We start from the raw sequence: 24,559 nt of genomic DNA on the forward strand, positions 1-24,559 counted from the left end.
TAGATAATGCAAGTTACACTGTATGTGGTTCAATTTCCAACCAAAGGAACTGAACCACAAAAACAAATGGCAAAGTTCATAGCATGCGAAAACCCCTAAAAATAACATGAATTAAAAACTTGAAACATGGTTGCACAATGGCTTTATATAATAATGATTCTGGGAGTTTCTTTTACTCTGGGATATAAATGTGTACTGCAGTAATTGGATATGACAGGCCATTTAAAAAAATCTTACGAATAATGTGTCCATAGTACTCAGATGCCCCACTCAAACTATCATTTTCTATGTGAAGTGGACTGTGAAATAGGAGTCAAAACTCTAATTTGCAATAAAATTAGATAGATCACATCATAGTGAACATCCACTTGTATTTTTGTCCATCTGATGAGTTAAGCCTTTTTCAACTGATTTTTATAGTTCATTCTTATGTTGTACTGTTATAGCACTGTCCAAGGTTAGGGGAGGGTTGGGATCCCGCTAACATGTATAACCCTGCCACATTATGTATGTATGTGCCTGTCCCAAGTCAGGAGCCTGTAATTCAGTGGTTTTCGTTTGTTTATGTATTACATATTTGTTTTTCGTTCATTTTTTTATATAAATAAGGCTGTTAGTTTTCTCGTTTGAATTGTTTTTAATTTTCATTTGTGGCCTTTTATAGCTGACTATGCAGTATGGCCTTTGCTCATTGTTGAAGGCCTTATGGTGACCTATAGTTGTTAATTTCTGTGTCATTTTGGTCTCTTGTGGACAGTTGTCTCATTGACAATCATACCACATCTTCTTTTTTTATATGTATACTAAGTTTCAAGTTGACAAGACTTCAACTTCATCAATAACTACCTTGACCAAAAATTTTAACCAACACTTGCACTATCATTTTCTATGTTTGTTGAAACCTGAAATTGTGGTCAAAACTACACATAGTGGAATACCACTGCATTTGTTTGCACCTGTGCTAAGTTCAGAACCTGATGTTAAGTGGTTTTTATTTGTTGATGTGATTCATAACCGTTTCTTGTTTCTCATTTTTTTTTTAAATAGATTAGACAATTGTTTTACTCGTTTGAATGGTTTTTTGAAGGAATTTTGGTCCTCAATGCTCTTCAACTTCGTACTTTATTTGGCCTTTTTAATTTTTTTGATTTGAGCGTCACTGCTGAGTCTTTTGTAGACAAAACGCACGTCTGGCGTATATAAAAAAATTAGTCCTGGTATCTATGATGAGTTTATTCACACTGGTAATTTTTTGGACCCTATATAGCTTGCTGTTTGGTGTGAGCCAAGGCTTCTTGTTTAAGGCCGTATTTTGACCTGTAATGGTTTTTCTTTTACAAATTGTAACTTGGATGGAGAGTTGTCTCATTGGCACTCATACCACCTTCTTATATCTATAAATAATTGTGATTGACTTGATAAGCATTAACTCTATGGTTTGTCCATTTGGGTCACAATCTGTAATTCTAGAAATTAATATAAATTTGCACAAATAAAAAGTGTACTATAAAGTCAGACAAAAAGTACAACATGTTATTTGTCAACATATTTATTTATATATAATATCAGTATACCTAGTATTTAATTGCACGAAGTAATAAAAAGCCATCAACAGTTAGATATAAAAACAAAAACATTTGTGTATAAATATATAGAAAAAAACAATAAAGATATACACTAAATATCAGCCAATGAAACCGCTGTAAAAGTTGAACATCAGAAAAATCAATTCACTTTAGATATATATGGCTTTGTTTCAATATAGTTCATTAGGTAATGCATAAATCATGATACATGTATAATGATAGATAATTTTGTTTGCTGACAGTGCCGTTATCATACACATTAAAATAAACAACCACCATAAAATGAACATAATGTTTATTTTGTAAATACATGTGACAACAATAGACCAATCATGAGAATGTGCAATTTAATGTAATGAAATATGCATAAATAATTTAAATGTAGACTAAGATACTTTTTGGTTTTATCTAAACAATATCAAATTTTTCGTAATTATAAATATTTAATATAATTGGTAGTAATAATCCCCCCTTTTCACCCAGTGTCAGTTATTACCAAAAACATACACTCTATTTATAAAATGGAATACTACACCAGTTTCTTACATAGTTTATCAGACATATCCATGAAATATATAAATATATACTTATATTGCTTGTTAATATTGCAACTAATCATGACTTCATAACTATGACTAGAAAAAGCTGTGCACAATTTCAATTACGGTTCGTTTACAAATATAAAACACTGTCAAATCTCTGACTGAAAGCAATAAAAAAATTATTTAGACATACATATAGCAATATCTATCATACCAAAAAGCATTATCAAACAAAAATCCGACCTGCATATGGATCACACCCATAACCCTTAAACACTGGATTCCAGCATGCACTACAACAATTCCAAAACCATTATCTATCAAATAAAATAATTGAATGTCAATCGGGATTGAAATCTGGTTATCTAGTTCTGATTGTTTAGCAAATTATTCTAATATACATATTCTCTAAAAGATACTTTTTACACTTGATGCTTAACATACACCACAAGATCACAATTTTCATTCAATTCAGTAAATTATTCAAAATATGTAAACAAAACCATTGTTCATGAGTCTGGTAATTGGTTAAATGCTTTTCCGGAGATTCAGCATTGTAACAAAGGGAGATAAATCACATATTTTGAATCTAGGAGTTAGCTTCCTTTTTTACCATATAAAATAAACATGAAGAAACTTCAAATAAAAACTTACGTTACATATTCTGTAGTATAGAATTGTTTAATGAAAACTTACAAATATTGCTTTATGCCACATTGAAATGACCAGATTGAATTTTATATAAAGTTAATGTAAAATCAAAATTAAAGAATACTGTTGAGCTTGGTTCTTCAAAAGTGAACAAACTTTAAAAAATATACTTAATTTCATAATCTTGCAGTAGTCAGCACCGTGTAATACTTCTAGTTACTATTTTAGTCTTCTTTTCAAGAACAGGAATTCTGAAACGCTTTCCTCATAACATCAATTGAAAAGTCAGTATCTTCTTTAGTTATACACATAGGTGGTTTAATTCTTAGTGCCTGAAAAATATGTAGTATTTTAAAAATTGAACATAGCAATGAAGAAATATAGTAAACAATTGTCTGATTTTTATTTCCTTTTTTTTTCTTTCCGTTTTCTAAAATTGGAATTGAAAATACAATCAACAGAACAAAGTCAAAGCCAATCAAAATATATAGACTTACAAAAGATTGAAATGTAATATGTAGTCAAATAAATGGGAACATGTCCATGAGACACCAATGATGGCCTCGATTGTATATAAATTCATAAAGGAAAATAACTTAAGAACCGTAAAAGTGACACTACACAAATGTGTACTTAATCTGTGTTTTGTGATAACAAGCATTAATTTAATTGTGCATAAGTTCCATAACATTTGCATGTTGCAAACTTAAGTAAGAGAAAAAAAACAAAATAATTGTCAATTTTTCCATTTGTAAAGAGGTATAACTCTTAGAACAGTAAATTGAGGCCCCCATAATTTAATTTAGATCTATGTTTTGTGGAAATAAGCATTGCATATAAGTTTCATAACATTAGTTTAAGGCAAACTAAAGTTAAGGAAAAAAAACGAAAAATTCAGCAACTTTTTCCTTTATAAAGGACAAAGGTAAAAGTTAAAGCTCCACTACAGCAGGGGCATAAAAAAACAAGAATAACAAATTAGAATAGAAAAACATTGAAAAAAGTTCTTACAAAACAGAAGAAAGTAAACTTTGAATAATAAGCATAATTTTATGTGGTATGATCATATGTAATAAATGTTTCTTTTTGCTGAAATATTCAGAACAGTTTTTAATAGTTATCAAAACATAATATTAATAAACTCACTGTGCCATAAAATCCTCCTTTTCCAACCAATAAACCCATATCTTTCATGTCTTCCCAGATCTTACCAACTATATCTGTTGACAAAGGTGTTTTCTTTTCCTGTGTTATAAATAATTATACAAACATAAAATTTGTACTTTCTTTCCTTCAGTATCAATTGCCTTAGATTATCTAAGCAATGAAAAAGGTATTACATGTAGCTCCAATTTCCATAATATTTTTTTTTAATTTGTTTTGTTTCAAATAGCTGTAATCAAAAAGAAAATAGTGTCATCATTGAAACTGTTTTGATGACATTTATTAAGTGCTTGTTACTTTTTGTGTTATCTTAATGACCAGAAAATACATGCCTGTGTAAAGGACAACTTTCAATCCTACAAAAAATTCCTAAATGTATCTTTTTTTCCTTTTCTTCACCAGTAAATCTATGCAATTCTCTATGTATTGTTAATGTTATTGGACATCAATTGAAAGAACATTATACGTCTATCAAATATGGCAATTTTGATACCCTGTTAACCTGTCTGCTACTTATATATATTCTACACCAAATATACTCCTTCCAGGTCTGATAAGATCAAATTCACACCTACCCTGTCTGATACTAATTCTACACCAATCATGAGTCCCTTGCCCCTTACATCTCCAATAATATCAAATTCATTCTGGAGTTCTTTTAACTTATTGATAAAATATGTTCCAACTACATGTGAGTTTTCCTGTGTTCCGTCTTCTTCAATTGCCTGTAAAAATGAGACATAGTTAGTGACCATATTTATGTGTGAAGGGCTCTTAGAGGCCATTAGTGGCCTAAGTAGTTCTACTACCTTAATAACTGTCAACACTGAGGTTGTGAGTTCCAACCAGGGCCGTAACCAGCCTCTTTTAATAGTGAGGCAAAATATATTCGCCAAGCGTAGCGAGGCGAAAAAAAATTTGCGAGGGGTCTGGGGGCTGCTCAAGGCTCACAGAAGCTCTGAGAAAAATAACGCAAAATCGTGCATTCTGAGCGTTTCCCGGACTCTTTCATACATTGAAACGCAATTAATTTTTAGCTATTTTTTAAAAACTTTGGTGATTTTTGTATGACTTGATTTAAATATAGTGACAGTGCAGTATTATACTTTAAGTATTAGTACTGCTTAAGTCGACACTTAAACCATGTCGGCTATCTAGTTTTATCTACAAAAAAGAGCCAGTTTTCTTTGATATCAAGTTCAATTCTCCATGCAGAAACAAACGACCATGTTTTTTCTGTGTCCAGTAGCATCGTGTATTCTTTGCAAAACCACAAATTTACAAATAAAAATCAACACTCAGACTATATAAAGTAAGACAATAAATAAACAAAAGGCAAACCCGGGACACAGAAGTACAAACAATAGACCATCATCTCTGAAAACTAAAAGTAAAATAGAAACATGGATCACGAAAAAAATGCAGGAGCGACAGCAGAGAGTGAAAAGAACTTGCTTCTTGCAACGCACTTTCAGTGTAAACAATTTGATATGAAGAATATCTTTTGTTTCAGTTTTTTTATCTTCAAATTTTCAACATGAGGCATTTGCCTCATTTGCCTCAATGTAGTTACAGCCCTGCCAACCCCACTCAGGTGGATGCACTTGATTCCAATCTTAATTAATTGACTACAACTATCGAAGGTCGGTGGTTTCCTGCAAGCACTCCATCTTCCTCCACCAATAAAAACTGGCTGCCTCAAAATAGCCCAAAAGTGGTGCTTAAAAGGGGCGTTAAAACGCCAACAATCAATCATATTTATATGTAATCAATTTAATTAATGAGGCATACTTTTATAACTGTAGATTTAAATTCTTCAATACCAGTACTTTGTTTCTGTTTTTCTGAATCCTAATCCATTTGAAACACAAAAGTCACATTAAAATGTCAAAACTTTAAGCAGTACTAGTGTTGAGATCATTTCTGTTGTCTGCATGGAAACACCAATTTATTATATGTTCACCTTACACATGTTAAAATAGGTTTTTTCGTCTAGGTAAGGGTTAAAAATATGCAAGTGAAGTCAAATTTTTGTGTGGAAACTCCAACAATCCCTGAACTCTCCTATACTCACATCAAGAACAGCTGATCCTACAGCAGATGCCATTGGGTTACCACCATATGTATTGAAATGTAGAGCTGTTCCCATTTGTTTAGCTATCTCTGGAGTGGTGACAACAGCTGCTAAGGGGAATCCATTACCAATACCCTTGGCCATGGTTACTGTCAAAATAATATGCTATTAGTTTATAATTCAAAATAGTATGCTATTACTCAATTTATATAATTTCGAATTAACAGTTTTAGATCAATGAAGTCATTTACACTAATTGACACCTGGACACACTATTCAAACTCTAAGACAATCAGTCTTTGATCTTACTCCTAAATGCTGTGCACTTACTCGGGAAGCAATAAATACCCATTTGTATGTCTTTAGTCTAACCTTGATGGGGATCAAAACCATGACCCTGTGCAAAGCTGTTCAAGCTACCAAGAGACCAACAAAGCATCATATAATGAAGAGCACATTAGGTAATTGATATGTAGGTCATGGTGACCATATTCTATAAAGACTTTTTTCAATTCAAGTTGTGTAATATGTAAAATCTGTAATATCCCTTAAACTAGAGGCTCTAAAGTGTCGCTTACCTTGGTCTATGGTGCATATTAAAAACAAAGGACACAGATGGATTCATGACAAAATTGTGTTTTAAGTGATGGTGCCATGATTTGTTTGTAGATCTAACATTACCAGTAGTTTCAGAGGAGAAGATTTTTTACGAACAATTGGTAAAAAATTACTATAAAGGGCAATAACTCCTTAAGGGGTCAACTGACCATTTTGGTCCTTGAAATTAAGCATCTAACAAGAGTATCATAATATTTAAAATTTTGGCTGGGCGGCTGATGATCGGAAGCCTTAGAAAAATCCGTGAAATATACATGTGTTAAAATAAATACGGAGTTGAATAAATAATATATTTATGAATAAATATATGTAATTCCTACTTTAATGTAGTTAGAAAATATGAACTAGTTTAATAACATAAAACATATTTGTATATACATATATATTTTACTAATCATCAGCTATATATAACTATAATATAAATAGTTATCTCACACAATTTTAACTTTTTTAATGATACATGCTACAAGGACAACAAATACAGGTGTCGATATAATTTAACCATTTTATTGATTGTGGCGCGGGCTCTGTTATTTTACAAAAAAATTACTATAAAGGGCAATAACTCCTTAAGGGGTCAACTGACCATTTTGGTCATGTTTGACTTATTTGTAGATCTTACTTCGGCAAAATTTCCTTAAAATTACCAATTCAGTGGCAGCAACCCAACAACCCGTCATCCGATTCATCTGAAAATTTCAAGGCAGATAGATCTTGACTTGATAAACAATTTTACTCATTGTCAGATTTGCTCTAAATGCTTTGGTTTCAGAGTTATAAGCCAAAATCTACATTTTACCCCTATGTTCTATTATTAGCCATGGCGGCAACTTGGTTGGTTGGCCGGGTCACGGGACACATTTTTTAAACTAGATACCCCAATGATGATTGTGGCCAAGTTTGGTTAAATTTGGCCCAGTAGTTTGAGAGAAGATTTTTGTAAAAGTTAACGACAATGGACAACAACAGACGACAGACGGACGACTAAAAAGGACCAAATAATACAAACCTATATCAGGAACTATGTCATGAGTTTCAAATCCCCAGAAATGAGATCCAAGTCTTCCAAATCCTGTCTGCACCTATAATATAAAACATATGCTTACAAGAAAATATTTTACTTCCAAAATAAAACAGAATGAAAATGTTCTAAATAATTTAATACCAATATGACCAGTTTAACCTCGCAACAAACTGTTTGCACCTGTCCAAAGTTAGGAGCCAGTAATTTAGTGGTTGTTTTTTGTTGCTGTGTAATAAATTTGATTTTGTATTTGTTTTGAACATAAACTAGGCCACTAGTGTTCTTGTATCAGGCCTTTTATTACTGACTAGGCATAAGGGCTTTGCTTATTAATGAGCTTACTATGCAGTATGAGCTTTGACCATTGTTGAAGGCCATTCAGTGGCGGTATAGTTTTTAATGTCTGTGTCATTTGGTCTCTTTTGAAGAGTTGCCTCATTGGCAATCATACAACATCTTCTTATTTTTGATAATATAAAAAAAAGGGTCAAGAAAATAAATGCAATTATTAGAAATATAGTCTGGAGCAAAATCTTCTATAGATATATTTTCAATATAGAACCACATAGTGTTGTATTTGTGTTAAGATCTAGATAGTTAGGTCTATTTTTGTTATTATAAACATATTACTTCTCAATACTAGAAAACTGACATGTGAATGAGATAAAGAGGCAAACTGAATTACTTTGACTTGATTGACCAAAAAGAAATTTCTTTTATCCAATAAAATAAGATTTACTGGTCAAAAATTCAAATCTGCTTTTGTAGAACTGCCATTAACTGTTATCTTAACAGTACAATTTTTTGGAGCTTGTAACTCGATTTTACTTCTATTAGTTGCTCTTGCCTGACCGAGTACCAGGATTTCCTACCACAGATAAAGTAACCTGTCAAAAAATTATATACTGACTAGTCAAAATTTGGTAATATAAAAATAGTATTTCCCCATCATAAGTTTTTTTACAAGAATAACTCCTGCTCATTCAACAAATAAGTTAGAACTTCTTCAATAATAGATTAATACACTTACTTCATCTGAGATACAAACTCCTCCATGAGATCTTATGAGTTCAAAAGCTGGCTTCAAGAAATTCTTAGGAAACTGCACAGTACCGCCAACTCCCTACAAAATAATCAATTCATCCAAATGTTAACTTTGCCAAAATACCTTGTCACATCATTTCATCTGCAGAAGTACACTTAAGAAACTTAAAGAATTATAAGAAAATGTTTTGTGTTTTTCTATTTGTGTGGATTTTCTAATTTTAATCATTTCAGAAGATGCTGAGCTGTTTGCAGGTCAAAAGTTAAATGAATTGTCAATAACACTGTAAAGTATGTATCAATCTGTAATTATACCTTATATATATCATAAACAATTCTATTGGGTAACACAATATCACATGACATGGAATAATTCAGTTAAATTTTCTTTTAATTGCACTTTTTAGGAAGAATGAATAACCCTAAAAATTTACACCAGCGGTGAACAACCCTTTATTCACACACAAATAACTTTTTGAGTTTAATGATTTGTACACAAGTTATCTCCCATGAAAATGATGTCACAGACTTTCATGTTACAGGAAGCCCAGTGAGTGACCAGGAAACAAGGCTGAGGGTGGTAAAGGGGGGTTGCTTGCATGGAAAACATGTGAAATAATTTCTGGCATGAACGTTGCACCAGAAATAAAGAGTTTGATGTGAACCTTTTGTGAGTGAGTCACTGTCTTCTTGTATAAATGAACTCTATGTTTTACTTGATATTCCTGATTTAGTATACACATTTATGATATAAATGGTTTATGGCATTTTAAAAAAGTAATTATTGATGATCCCTGCTAAGTGTTCGTATATTATTTGAAAAATACCAAGCACGCAAAATAAGCATTTGAAAATCATGAAGCACGTAAAATTAAATAAGCAGAACACATTGAACGAGGCACCTGTCTTGCACAACTAAACATCAAATAAAAAAGCAAAAACATGTTGAACGTAAAATAAAAACGGCAATAACATTGCACAAAAAATAACCCTTTACCACCCTCAAGGCTTTGGAAATGCTTCTAGTGCAGATCACATTTCTTATAAATGGTTCTTTTCAGGGTCATCAATATTTAATAAAAAGATTTTACTTTTGGACAAAGTATTGGTATTGGTGTAAATACCAGAAACTCTAAGACACAAATTATATTCGAACATTAACTTGTGTTTTGTTACTAATTGTCAACAATTGTCAACCCTAATGCTCAGGTAAGAGATTTATTATCAAAGCACACTTTACCTGAATAGATTCTGCAAAGAAGGCACCACATCTTTTGTTTGGCATAGAGAATGCTACTGTGTCCTTTAACTGGTCCAAATATTGTTCTCCAGCTTGGCACTGACCTATAGCACAGTCACATGATCTACCTACTACCTGGAAATTATCAAATAATAATATTATCAAAATGTAGTTTGTGATTTTTCTCTTATATGCTTAAAAATGTTATTTATTTCTCTTTATTTTAAAATTGCAACAAGGAATTATTTAAAAGATCACAATTCAAGCTGTGATTTCGGTGAAACAAGCAAATATTTATTACATTTCAAATTAAATGTGTTGGGTTGACATGAAATGTTGTATAGTATTCCTTTAAAAATTGAAGTGGAGCAACAGACTGCTTTCATATTGCATGATTGTACACTTTTTGAGATACAGATGTACCAAAAAGTCTTGATGTGTAACTATTTTTATTTCAATTTTTCAAATCAAATTATTTTTAGTATCCTGATCTCAGTGATGATTAAAATTTTGTTTCTCAATGTTTTTCAAATCTATTTTTTTGTATGTCCTGTCTATTTGTGTAATAATATTACAAATAATGAAACATTATTAACATTTTTTACATTGGCATAAATATGTCTTTGTTTTCTAGCTATGTACAGTTTACTATCAATATCCATTTACCGGTACTGAGAAATCCTCAAAAATGTTAATAGTGATAATAGTCCAGTCATTCTATGGTTATACCTCAAACTAATTGCAACAGAAATGTTTTTTGTGGAATTCGTGAGAAATATAACTTATAAGAAACATATCAAAAATCGAGAAAAATCGAAATAGGGGAAAGTCGTCAATTTTGGCCCCAAAAATATCTAGATTTTACTTCAAATATTATGGAAAGATATGGCGCCCGTAGATTAAGAATGACGATATGGGAGACAACTCGTAATGGTCAACTGCAGACGACACATCTAGGTTCCATCCATTTCATTCTGGTAAGTTAATATAAAACTTATATATAAAAGTTTTGTACATATTTAACATTTTTAAGAGTTAACGCTACCATGCAAGGTATTTGGGATGTTTTTAAAAGGCTTAGATACATGGGAAACGTCAAAATGTAGAACGCGGCAGAAATGAGCTCATTTCGGTTTGCCAAGGTTTCTAAACCAGAAATCACATACAAAACAGCTGGTTTTTTTTATATTTGGACTACAGTATATACATCACATACATTAAATAGTCCCGAAAAAAGGAAATGTTATTCTTATTGCCAGGAGTTGCTGACGAGAAAAAAAAACTATGGAACGCCGATAGTGCCAAAAAGGTTACAATCTAACCAAATTTAATTCATGGAAAAATGAAGTTGTACCGATAATCAAATACAAAATCGATGCAGACAAATTGTGTTATGGAGCTACCATTTATTTTTTTCATGTTAGTATAGGGGCTAGGATGAAATAAAAATAAATAAATAGGGAGGACAGGATGAGACAATTTAAAAAAAAAATCAAATGATAAAAAATGAATATTTATTTTAAAATCAACTAACAGAGGGAAATTAATATTCAACAAAAATACCATTATACAATTCAATTGAGAACAGATACTACATCGGAATAATTTATTGGTTATAAGTCAACATATATCTTTTTGAATATTGTATTCAAAACAAATCTTATATGATAAAAATAATATGAAAGCAAAATCAAAATATTTGAATCTCATCTTAACAGTTTGATCTTCTTTTTTTTAGGTAATGATGGATGCTTGTGTTTTTTGTCGGGTGTCTCTGAAAAATGGTGAAGAAATAACACAACTGAGAGAAAAAGGATGTAACACGGTTAACAGGACCAGCCAAACCAGAAATGATACAATTGTCACAACTCCAGGACAAAAGGTTCATCAGAAATGTTGACGTGATAACATTAATACTAACTCAATCAAGAAGGACATGCGAGAAAAGGATGTATCGATACCCGAGCCAACTCGTGACTTACGATCTGCTACTCCTGATTTTGAGTTCCAGAAGAACTGTTTATTTTGTGGATATTTTGCAAAATTTTCAGAAAGCAAAAGGGGAATTGACGTGTTTCCTGTTAGGACAACAGATTTTTCTAACACCCTTAAAAACATCTGCAAAGAAAGAAATGATGAATGGTCCGAAATCGTTTTGAAGAGGCTCAACATTGCACCATCAGATTTGCACGCGGCAGACGCAATATACCACCAAACATGTAGTGTTAATTTTAGAACTGGTAAGCAAATCCCCGTCTCGAAGCAAGCAAACAAAGAGGTCAAACGAACGACACCAGGACGACCAAAAGAATATTCATCAGAGAAAGCTTTCCTGCAAATAGTTAGACAATTAGAAGAAACACAAGACGAATTTGCATCCGTAAGCGATCTTGTTCAGGCTATGGAAGACATTTGTGGAGATAAGGCGTATAGTGTGGTGCACATGAAAAAGAGACTGCAAACTTATTTTGGATCCGATATCATCATCACTGAAGTAAACGGAAAGCCGAATATAGTCACATTCAGGAGAACAGCATCATCTATACTGAACGAATTTTACAGAAGACCATCATCTAAGAGTCCAGAAGAGGAAAAGCTATCAATGATAGAAACAGCAGCTAAGTTAATAAAAGCTGATATTATGAGTCTTAAAGATTCAAAAGCTGTGTATCCGTCTTCTGTTGATATAAACTCAAAGCAAAACATTATATTTGTCCCAGGTTCGTTACAAACATTACTACGTGCATTATTTAGTCAAAACGACTCTTCTGTTAAAGTTGCATCTGTTGGTCAAGCTATTATTCAGGCTTCCCGACCAAGAACACTTATTGCACCGCTAAAAATTGCCCTCAGTGTACAAATGCACCATCACTTTGGATCAAGATTTTTATTGGACACTTTGAACACTCTTGGTTTCGCTTCTTCCTACACAGAGGTTCAATGATTTGAACTTAATGCTGCTGCTGCTGCTCATGACAGAACCAACACACAGTTTGGGAATGGCACTTTCGTTCAGTACATAGCTGATAATGTAGACCATAATCTGAGAACTTTAGATGGTCATGGAACATTTCATGGTATGGGCATGATTGCAGCTGTCACTCCAGGATTCAGACTTGACAAAGCTGTCCCTAGGCTGTCTCCTACACTAAAGGACCTAGCAAAAATTAACATAGAATATTATAAAATGCCATCTAAACAATCGTTACAGGCAGAGTTCGCAACCATGCATTATGAGCCAAATATGATCGATACAACATGGAAGTTAGACCTTCTGTCAAAAGTATGCTGGCCTTTGACATGCAACCGTCCAAGTTGGCCAGCAATTATGCACATAGTGATGGATGGTGACTACCCAGGAAAATCATCTGTTGTTTTTTTGCCAATGATAGACATGAATCCTAGTGATCTCACATGTATAAATTCAACACTTAACTTCATAGGCAAGCACGCAAAGGCTCAACAGTGTGTACCTATTTTGACATTTGATCAACCCCTCTATTGGAAGGCAATGAACATAATTAAAGATGAACCATTGAACAGTCCTTTAAAGTCAGTTATCTTGAGACTTGGAGGCTTTCATTTAGAAATGAGTTTTGTAGGCGGCATTGGTCACTTGATGGAAGGATCAGGAATTACTGAGCTACTTGAAACAGTGTATGCACCAAATGCAGTTACTCATATGAATAGCGGAAAGGCTATTTCACGAGCAGTAAGAGCACATTTTTTGATAGATACAGCTCTCACGTCAATAATCTTGTCACACATATACGGCATACCACTTCCAGATGAAATCGAAAATGAGACTGGTACCAATGATATTAATCCAGCAAATTACATAAATGCTGACAATACCGATATTAACGCTGAGGACCTTTTGGATGAGTTGCATGAAGCAGATGCGATGTTGGATGAACTACTGAAAGGGGACATATCCATCGAAAAAGCTTGCGACAATGTTTTAATAGATCAAATTAAATCTAGGATAGATAACTTTCGGGAGTCACACAAAAGTTTTCGTACTTCACAACTATGGTTCCAATATATGGATATGATAGATCTCTCCGTAGATTCATCAAAGCTGAAAGGACTGGTAACTGGGAACTACATTTACAAACAGTCAAGGACATGCTTCCATATCTTGCAGCTTCGGGACACAATCTGTATGTCAAATCATCACGGGTATACTTGCAACAAATAGAGAACTTGAAAACAACCCATCCCGAAGTATTAGCTTTTCTACAATCAGGCCATCATGTTATAAGGAGGAGTGATAAATTCTGGGCAGGTCTTTCTTCTGATTTGGTCATAGAACAGGTTTTAATGAGAAGCTTAAAGACGACAGGCGGGATGACTAGAGGAAGAGGTATGTCAGAGGGTCAGCGAGCCCAATGGATTTTATCTATGCCAGACTGCGCGGAAATGAACAATGCTTTGCAAGAGTTTACTGGAGTCAATTATGGAACAAGTGAACAACATAAAGAAGGTGGGGAGTCAAGGAGATCTAGAGACTGTCAAGATTTGAAAACATTTTTATCGTTTCTTATTAGCAGAAGTCCTTTTGTAGAGGAAACGAGTTTGCGAAACATAGAAACAGGGGTCTCGGCGGACAAATTTGTCAATGTTGATAATTCGAAGGAATTAGGCATTAAAATACTGAAGTCCATGGACGGAAAAAAAATAGATGAATTTTCATTTAAAAGGATAGAACAGGCCATTATCTTAAGTGCAAAATCGGCTATCAAAGTTGATGATGATGTCATTATTGTTGATTCACAGCTTCTCTTCCAGCGCTTTCTTGCTGCATCAAATGGCATATATGAAGATCAGTCTGAAATATTCACCTATGAACTCTGTAGTCATCCCAGCTCAATGTTTGATCCAAATGGTCTCATGCGAACAGCACAAAAGTCTAGTCTTGCAGATGCTATTTGGGGAAAGGGCGATTGTTGCGCATTTGAATGAGCAAAAACAACGAAACTCAGTATGTTATTGATGGCGGCTCTCTTCTCCATCGTATACACTGGCAAAGTGGACTTTCTTTCGGTGAAATTTGTCAAAGGTACATTGACAGCGTAGAACGGAAATACAGTAAAGCTATAGTTGTATTTGATGGATATGCTTCAGGTCCAGATACTAAAGATGCAACTCACCAGCGGCGCACCAAAGAAATCATAGGCACAAAAGTTTCATTCATAGATAGAACTCCTTTCAAATCTAAAAAAGAAATGTTTCTAGCAAACATTGAGAATAAGCAGAACTTTATAAACCTCTTGAGTGCAAAGATGGTAGATAAGGGAATCAAAACAAAACATGCAGATGCCGATGCTGATGTATTGATAGCCCTTACTGCCATCGAATCAGCGAAAACAAAACCAACTGTTTTACTTGGAGAGGACACTGATCTTCTGGTACTACTCCTTCATCATGTCAACGTTACATCAAATTCGCTGATATTCAAATCCGGCAATGTATCAAAAGTAAACACACATATTAAGATATGGGATATTTTGAAGACCAAATTGCTGCTTGGTGAGGAGCTATGTACATTGTTACCTCTAATTCATGCTATCAGTGGTTGTGACACAACTTCAAGAATGTTCGGTGTCAGTAAGGCAGCGACCCTAAAGAAATTTGGAGAACATGACTTTCTCAAGACTCAGGCACAGTTACTATGCAATGCTAACGCAAAGGATGATGTTATTTCTGCTGGTGAAAACATTATTTCCTCTTTATATAATGGTGCTTCATATGAAGGACTGAATGTTCTTCGCTACAGGAAGTTTGCTGCAAGAGTATTGACAAACAAAACATGCGTTCAAATTCATACTTTGCAGCCAACATCAAATGCGGCTTCATTTCATAGCCAGAGGGCTTATCTTCAAATGAAAATGTGGATGAACAAGGACAATTTTAATCCGTGTGAATGGGGTTGGAAAGTCGCTAATGGAAACCTTGTTCCAGTTAAGTCTACAATGGACGCAGCTCCCTCTAAATTGCTGAACATTATTCGATGCAATTGTAAGACAAACTGTGACACCAAAAGATGTACTTGTAGAAAAAACGGACTTGAATGTTCAGTAGCTTGTGGCGAATGTAAAGGAACTGGTTGTACAAATTCGTGCAAAACAGTTGATATGGACGATTAAGTGACAATCAACTTCTAAAGATTTATGTAGAATACGCAAAAACATAATAAGCATAATTAAGGGGTTTTTGTAAAACAATTGCATGGTTTTGTTATCATATTAAGTAAATATTTTGGTTTAAAAAAAAGTATCATACCGGTCAATCGTTTTTTATTGTTGTTATAAGATCTATTGAATTTACGAATTGGTCATTATTTGATCGATCTAAACAGTTAACATATATATAAATTTAATTTGAAGACTCATGATATAATTTGATTTTTATTAAGAAATTAACATAAATTCCCAGTTTTTATCAAAAATACTAACATTTTCACCCAAAATTATTACTTCTTATACTTCAAAAGTCATCATAGTTTAATATGTTTTATCATTGTTATAAGATGTATTGACTTGATTAAAAATTATGTACGTTGCTATTTTCGTTTTTTAGTTACAACAAATAACCAGTTTCGTCAAAATCCAAGGTTTTCACCCAACATTTTCAATTTCCTGATCTTTGCAGCTCATCAACTTTCAAATAAAACATAACTGTAATAAGATCTATTGACTTTCTTAAAAATTGTGTCTGTTGCTATTTTTGTTTTTTAGTCACGGCAAATTTCCAGTTTTTGGAGATTTTTCATCAAATTCCAAGGTTTTCACCCAAAATTTTCAATTTCCTGATCTTTACAGTTCATCAACGTTTAAGAAAATCATTACTGTAATAATACCTATTGACTTCATTAAAAATTATGCAAGTTGCTATTTTTGTTTTTGAGTCACGGCAAATTACCAGTTTTCAGAGATTTTTCACCAAAAATCAAGGTTTTCACCCAAAATTAACAATTTCCCTTCATCAAAACATTCTCGATTTTTTTATGTTCAACAGTACACCTAAATCAGCTTGGAAAACTAGAAGAACATTCTGTTGCAATTAGTTTGAGGTTTGGTCATATTTTGGCTAGAATGACTGGACTATAATGTAATACAAATAGACAGGAAATACAAAAAAGATTTAAAAACATTGGTAAACAAAATTTAAATCTGTTGATTGAGTCCCTGTGGATGGTGTACTCTACATTAGCTACAAGAGCACTGCTGATATTTTCAAAAATTCAACATTCTCTTATCTCCTGAAGTCTGATCTAGATTATACATGTCTGTTGAATTCAGTTTTGCCAATTTTATCAAATTGTAGATACCTAATCTTCCAATATGCACTTGTTAATTAGCTGATTACCTGAGACGGAGAATCTCTACATCTTGCTCCTCCCCATGGGCCTCTGTAAGGATCTGCATTCATTGTCTATAATGTAAAATAAATTAGGATACTAGTTTTTATAAAATCATTCTAAAAATACATTACATAATGATCATGATGATTGTAATAGACAATCAATTGTTCATGGACAATTAAAAGAATGCCCAGTATCGGGAAAACAGGAAGTAAGTGTCTGAACAGGGGCGGATCCAGGATTTTGGAAAGGGGGGGACGAATTTTTTTGGAGCCCTTTTTTGGGCTAAAAACATAAAATAGGTGCAATATGCACTTTTTAAATGGTTCCTGGCGTTGGACATAGATATAGGAAGATGTGGTGTGAGTGCCAATGAGACAACTCTCCATCCAAATAACAATTTAAAAATTAAACCATTATAGGTTAAAGTACGGCCTTCAACACGGAGCCTTGGCTCACACCGAACAACAAGCTATAAAGGGCCCCAAAATTACTAGTGTAAAACCATTCAAACATGAAAACCAACGGTCTAATCTATATAAACAAAACGAGAAACGAGAAACACGTATATATTACATAAACAAACGACAACTACAGTACATCAGATTCCTGACTTAGGACAGGTGCAAACATTTGCAGCCGGATTAAACGTTTTAATGGGCCCAAACCTTCTCCCTTTTTCTGAAACAATAGCATAACATCACAACATATAAAAACATACGATAAAATATCAATTAGCAGACTTAACTCAATCAAAATGCATATTTTGTAGTTGCTGTTAAGGTGTAAGGGTTGGACATTTTCGATGCTCCCTATTAATTGTCTATCATAAATGATAGTATGGATCCAAAGTTATGTACTGATAAAGATGTGGGATTTGTCAGTAAAAAATAGACATGGAAAATTCTCGCCAATTTGTTGTAAGTTAAGTTATCATAAACTCGTAGAATTCTTGTTGTAAACAAGATATACGCCGGGCTATTCGATTGAATTTGAAATACGACCAACACGAGTTCAAAAAGGCAAACAAGCAATTTTTATCCAAATGTTTGATTAATATGTTTCACCCAACAACATTTAAGGAAGTGAGGGATTCCATATCAAACAAAGGCTACGAATGAGTCTGAAATGACAACAAATTTATGAATGACGGCCGCCAACAACTGGAGACATAAAGGCATCACCCTGCAGGCAGTCTGCAGTCTGGTCTTGAAAAAAGTATTCCATATATATCAGTTCAGCGAAACAGACATTCCGGTCAGACATGAAAACCCCTGCCACAAAAAAATATGCCCGTTTTTATTGATCATGTTCTTTTAATGCTAAATAATTCTGTTGGAAATTTTCGTTTCTTATAGCCTAAAAGTGGACAAGATTTTTGTTTTCAATCCAGATGCGTCCAGAATTTTTATTTAAGGCAAAAATCAGTCATTTTTTTTTCTCTCAAATATCTAAGACTGTCTCCTCAAATCAAATGGTTCGTACTTACGACTTTAGATCTATCTAGAGCTTATACTGACTGGGGATCATTATTCATCTATATTATTTTAAAATAGGCTGGGGCGTTTGGGGTTAAACATGTTTACATATTAATAGTTATAGAGTATTACTTTCTGGTTGGTGAAATAGTGAAATAGAAGTCAAGATGTTGTTGCCCAATCCTGTGTCGCTTTGAAGGTGTCATGATTGTCATCCTCAGCCTAAGCAATGTTTAACTGTAATTTGAATTTCAAAATGACTGAGCGACATTTTTTTCAACGCACTGGTCAACTCCACCATAGCGAATCACATGACTTTGATAATCAGTAAAATTCCAGCGAAAAATATCTTTATAAGTAAAGAATTGTCGCATAAAAATCAAATACTATATAGAGTACACGGGAAATGGGAAAGTTCATGAAGTCTAGTCTGATTAGTCATTTTACAAACAAAAAAAAAGTCCATGCAAAAGGGGGGGGTATGCCCTCTACTCCCTCCCCCCCTCTGGATCCGCCACTGCTGAAAGATCAGAAAAGCCCACACACTAAACAATTCAACACTTTTACCCCACTAACTATAAATAAAATATTTGTTGGAAGACTGGACAAACAGTTGGATGGAAGGACATGCAAACAACCAATGATTGAAATATAGCCCCTACATCTAAAGTTATGTTGGGGATTTAATTCCATATAATAATTTAATGTACCTGATGTATTCCCAGCCCAGTGGGACTGTTGAATTTCCATGTAGATAATGCTGTAAGTCCCATTAGATATGGACTGGCTCCATGGTAGGCATTTCTGTTAAATATATTACAAACTATATTGAATGTTAAGATTTATCTTACATGATATTTTGAAACTAAGTACATTGTACCAGGATTAAATCTTATTTGGGGAAAAAATTAACTTGAATATGAACACAGACTGAAAATTTCTTCATAATTACAAAATTAGAGGAGAAAAATTACAAAAGACTCACAAGAATCATTCGAATGGAACAAGTGAAACTGCGAGCTACTGCTGTATCTAATTAATAGTGTAAAAATATGCAAGTGTTCGGTAAACAGGAAGTTGTCGAGTGATGAATCTGAAAGCGCATCACACGGTATAGCTGACTTATATAAATCCTGAAACCAAATTTCAGAAATCCTTGTATTGTAGTTCCTGAGAAAAATGTGACGAAACTTTTCAACTTGGCTATCATGTGTAAAATCATACAAGTGTTCGGTAAACAGGAAGTCGATGAATGATGAATCTGAAAACGCATCACACGGTATGGCTGACATATATAAATGTTAGATACCAAATTACAGAAAGGGTGGATGTGTAGATCCTGAGAAAAATGTGACGAAAGTTTCATGGGACGGACTGACTGACGGACGGACGGACGGACGGACTGACAGACAGAGGTAAAACAGTATACCCCCCTTTTTTAAAGCGGGGGTATAAATATTCTGTGTTTAAAAATTTGTAGAAAATGTGTAGAAAAGTAAAATTCCAAGAAATCTAATTTGTAAAAAATAAATTCCAATACTCTTCTATTACAACTATGCTGTTACCACCAAATCTATCAATTAAAATAATACATTGTGTAATGTATTTGTAAAAAGTGAATTTGGAAAACAAGATCACACAAACAAATCATTATCACTGCAAAATAGGAAAAGTTAATTGACAACAGGATTATAAATATAGACAATATAGACAATAGACAATATTTTATTCGCACAAACACATTAACATTAAATGGTTATGGCATACAAAATTAAGACAATAAACTTACAATAGTTAAATTGATTACAATTATATTAGAGTGACAGTGGTATTCACAGCAAAGAAGAAAAAAGGCTATAAATATCAACAGTCAACACATTATTAATGTTCATGAACAATTGAAAAAAGAACACAAACAAAAATTAGGTTGGCATTGCATATTAAAAGAAATACAAGTTATACAGATGTTCTTAATAAAAGACAATCATTAATATACTTTATGGTGATTTTTATAATGACTGGTAGACTGCTATTTAAAAGTACAGTCAAATGCTTAAGTGTTATAGTGGACTGCAATTTAATAAAATTGAAATTAAGATTTTTATTAATATTTTGTATATAGGTATCCCTTAATGATGTATAGCATGGACAGATTGAGAAGAAATGGTATTCATCCTCAATTTCTTGTCTGTTACAGGATAAGCAAATGCGTTTACTTCTTTCAATGTTGGTATAACGCCCTCTTTCAATTGCTAGGGAATGTTTAAATTTACTGAAAACTGATCGGTCAGTTTTGAATTTACATATATCAATATATGGGGGCCTTTTTCTAATTCTTTTAGTATGACAAAAGAAATTTAATTTTTCACATTTATTGATAGAACAATTTATAATTTGATAAGCCTGGTCATAGATTCTTTGTTGGATACTATTTATGTGATATTTTAAATTAAAAGTATCAAAAGTGAGATGACCAAAACCTAATTTATTTAACCAGTCATTTACAATGTTAACCCATTTACTTGTTTTCTCTACATTATTATATATTTTATGGACTAAAGTGTTAGGCGAGTTTACAATATGGTTTAGAAATTTTATACCTGAAAGCTGAATTTTAAAGTACAAAGGGATTCTGTTCGTCTCAGTTAAACAGGCTACATTTGTTGTTTTGCACTGTACACCTAAAATTTCTTTAATAAATTTAATATGTAAATGTTCAAATGGGTCTGAATCTTTGAACACTTGGCTTACACCTCAAACTTCACTTCCATAAAGAGTTATTAGAACAACTAAAGTATCAAATAATTTTTCAAGCATACTGCAGGAATTATCTAAAGAGACTGTTTTTTTTAATTTTAAACCAAGCCTTTCTCCCTTTTTCCATAAGATTTTTTTTTGAATGACTTAAACTTCCTGAACAATTTATAGTTATTCCAAGGTAACAAATATATAAATTTGTTGATCTTGTTTCTGTGGTTAGTAACAGGATATTACATCTGACTGACACATCTTTAAATAGTAGGAAAATGTATAATTGTGTTAAGATAATTGAAATTGTTTTATTATTTAAACTCATAAAGAGGATACCACAGCTTAATCTTCACAATTAAGCTCACAAAACAGACAGTTCAGGATAGAACTATATTTAACAGGCTATTATTTCAACTTGGAGTTATTTTTAATTATGGAATTTGCAGTATTTCTTGTGCTTGAAATTTTTAATATTTTAATATTCTGTCCGGAGCACAACACTTTCTATTACATAGAGAATGTCACATTTTCAATTGAATGTACTGTGCCGCACTCAACACTATCTTTACAAAATACATTGTATGGAAAGTTTTATGTGCAGCTCAAAACATTATGATACAGAACAAACATGGAATTAAATAAGAATTTCAAGCACAAGAAATTATGCAAATTCCATAATTGAATGTAATTCAAACTAGAAATAATAGCCTGTTATTTGTTGAATTTCAAAAACATTAATTGTTTCTGCTACCAACATCAAAATGACAAAAGTAAAACAATATGTGTAAGAAGTATTGAATGTGGGTTTATTAGGAGAAATAAATATTGAATATTATAAATTAGTGTCCTAGACTTACTTTGCTCGGTGGTCTGTTTTACAACCTGTGAAAACCTGTTTTTAGGGGTATTTTTTCCAGACAACATGACAAACAATCTATACCCATAAAGAAAACATATACAAAACATTACACCACCTTATCAATGTAAGAAATGTAAAGATGTCCACTCTACTGTAGACTGTTTAAGAGACTGTTCTAGATTTGGATTGATGTTATCTGAATGTCCTGTACCAAACCACAACGACTTTTCAGGCTTATGGAGGGAGAGCCTCTTTGTCGGAAAAACACAATTAACTGTACATGACTACAGCCACTTCCAGGCTTAGGAGATACGTTTTCTAAAATTTGCTTTTTGTTTATTTTTCTAGGTCTGTTTCAGAATGACCTATTTGTTGTTATAACAATGCAACAAATCTTTTTGGAAACCAGTATGATAATGAGGCTTATTGATGACCACTTTTATTACAAAGATACTAATTTATAAAATACCAAATTATTGTATTTAATTGGCACTCATTTATCTTTAACATTGTGTTTGAATAAATTCCAAATAAATTAAATTTACTACAAGGCAAACAGTTCTTAGCCTTTTTTTTGAAAATGTTATTTAAACTTGTTGAAATGAAGTTTGTTTAAAATTTGTCAAAGAAACGCTTTTGTAATTCTTTTTTTTACAATTTCTCTTTTATGTTGCATGTCTCAATACAAAGCAGGTAATAAGTAGTTGTTCTCATATATCCATTCATTTACAGTGCATTTTATGGATATATTATAGACTACATTTAAGAAAATCTACAGAGCAGAGAATTTTGATTTTTTCTATCAATTTAAAATGTAGGTTCAAATATTTTTCAATTCAAACGATAATGTAAAACATCTTAAGAACTGATATATGATGTAAAGTTCAGTGCTAGTCAAAAAGAAACCAATGTTAAAGTGTTTATCTTTTCATCACAAATACTTATTCAAATAACTCTAGATATTTATCATGTTATAAATGGCTTTTTCTAACAATGACTTTCTACCTCCTACCAAAAACAAATTAACAAACATAAAACCAGTAGATTTGCAAAAAAGTATGTATGGATTTAATGGCTGGAAATTTGGTGTGCATGCAAGCTTATAGGATATGTCTGTTCTTGACAGGTACTATAAACCTCAACAAGCAATTATATTTGAGAGATAGATGTAAACACCAACATATAAAATCCTGGGTGTTACAAATGTTTACCTGCGAGACAGAGCTTCAATGTACCAGTATACATCCTGGCTATTAACAATCTTAGAGCCTCAAATATTCCAGTTTCCATCCTGGCTATTACAATTTTAGAGTCACAAGTGTACCAATATACATCATGGTCATTAACACTTTTATAGCTTCAAGTGTACCAGTATACATCCTGGCCATTAACAATTTTATAGCTTCAAGTGTACCAGTATACATTCTGGCCATTACTAACACTTGTATAGCTTCAAGTGTACTAGTATACATCATGGCTATAACACTTGTATAGCTTCAACTGTACCAGTATAAATCCTAGCCATTAACACTTGTATAGCTTCAAGTGTACCAGTATACATCCTGGCCATTAACACTTGTATAGCTTCAAGTGTACTAGTTTACATCCTGGCCATTAACACTTGTATAGCTTCAAGTGTACCAGTATACAACCTGGCCATTAACAATTGTATAGCTTCAAGTGTACTAGTTTACATCCTGGCCATTAACAATTGTATAGCTTCAAGTGTACCAGTATACAACCTGGCCATTAACACTTGTATAGCTTCAAGTGCACCAGTATACATCCTGGCCATTAACACTTGTATAGCTTCAAGTGTACCAGTATACATTCTGGCCATTAACAATTGTATAGCCTCAAGTGTACTAGTTTACATCCTGTCCATTAACAATGTTTACATGATAATAGAGAGCTTCAACTGTACAAGTTTACATCCCAGACATTAACAATATTTACCTGAGTGAGAGAGCTTCAAATGTGCCAGTATACATCCTGGCCATTAACAATGCCAGATCATTAGCCTCTGAACCACTGTTAGTAAAATACACAACCTACAAAAAAGTTAAAGATAAATTTGATCAGTTTAATTCTTGAAATTGTCAGCAATGCATTTTGACATACTTTGACATATACCATGTGCTTCTGAGTTCAATTCAAACCGA

The 24,559-nt window shown here is 32.8% G+C and overlaps 1 protein-coding gene across 1 annotated transcript in view; it reads right to left on the reverse strand.

Annotated features, from left to right (window-relative positions):
* Window positions 1-1,535: 1,535 nt before the first annotated feature.
* LOC134701725 (alanine--glyoxylate aminotransferase 2, mitochondrial-like) overlaps window positions 1,536-24,559 on the reverse strand; it is a 37,294-nt gene continuing 14,270 nt past the window's right edge. Inside the window, exons 5-14 of the mRNA XM_063562867.1 lie at window positions 24,354-24,448; window positions 19,498-19,591; window positions 17,315-17,380; window positions 9,944-10,078; window positions 8,690-8,782; window positions 7,645-7,717; window positions 6,018-6,166; window positions 4,519-4,668; window positions 3,926-4,024; window positions 1,536-3,111 (exon numbers count right to left, since the gene is read on the reverse strand). Coding sequence (XP_063418937.1) covers window positions 3,016-3,111; window positions 3,926-4,024; window positions 4,519-4,668; window positions 6,018-6,166; window positions 7,645-7,717; window positions 8,690-8,782; window positions 9,944-10,078; window positions 17,315-17,380; window positions 19,498-19,591; window positions 24,354-24,448 — 1,050 coding nt within the window. The 3' untranslated portion in view covers window positions 1,536-3,015. The remainder of the gene's footprint in view (window positions 3,112-3,925; window positions 4,025-4,518; window positions 4,669-6,017; window positions 6,167-7,644; window positions 7,718-8,689; window positions 8,783-9,943; window positions 10,079-17,314; window positions 17,381-19,497; window positions 19,592-24,353; window positions 24,449-24,559) is intronic.

The sequence above is a fragment of the Mytilus trossulus genome, unplaced genomic scaffold (genome assembly GCF_036588685.1).
Source record: "Mytilus trossulus isolate FHL-02 unplaced genomic scaffold, PNRI_Mtr1.1.1.hap1 h1tg000261l__unscaffolded, whole genome shotgun sequence".
In the NCBI taxonomy this organism is placed as follows: domain Eukaryota; kingdom Metazoa; phylum Mollusca; class Bivalvia; order Mytilida; family Mytilidae; genus Mytilus; species Mytilus trossulus.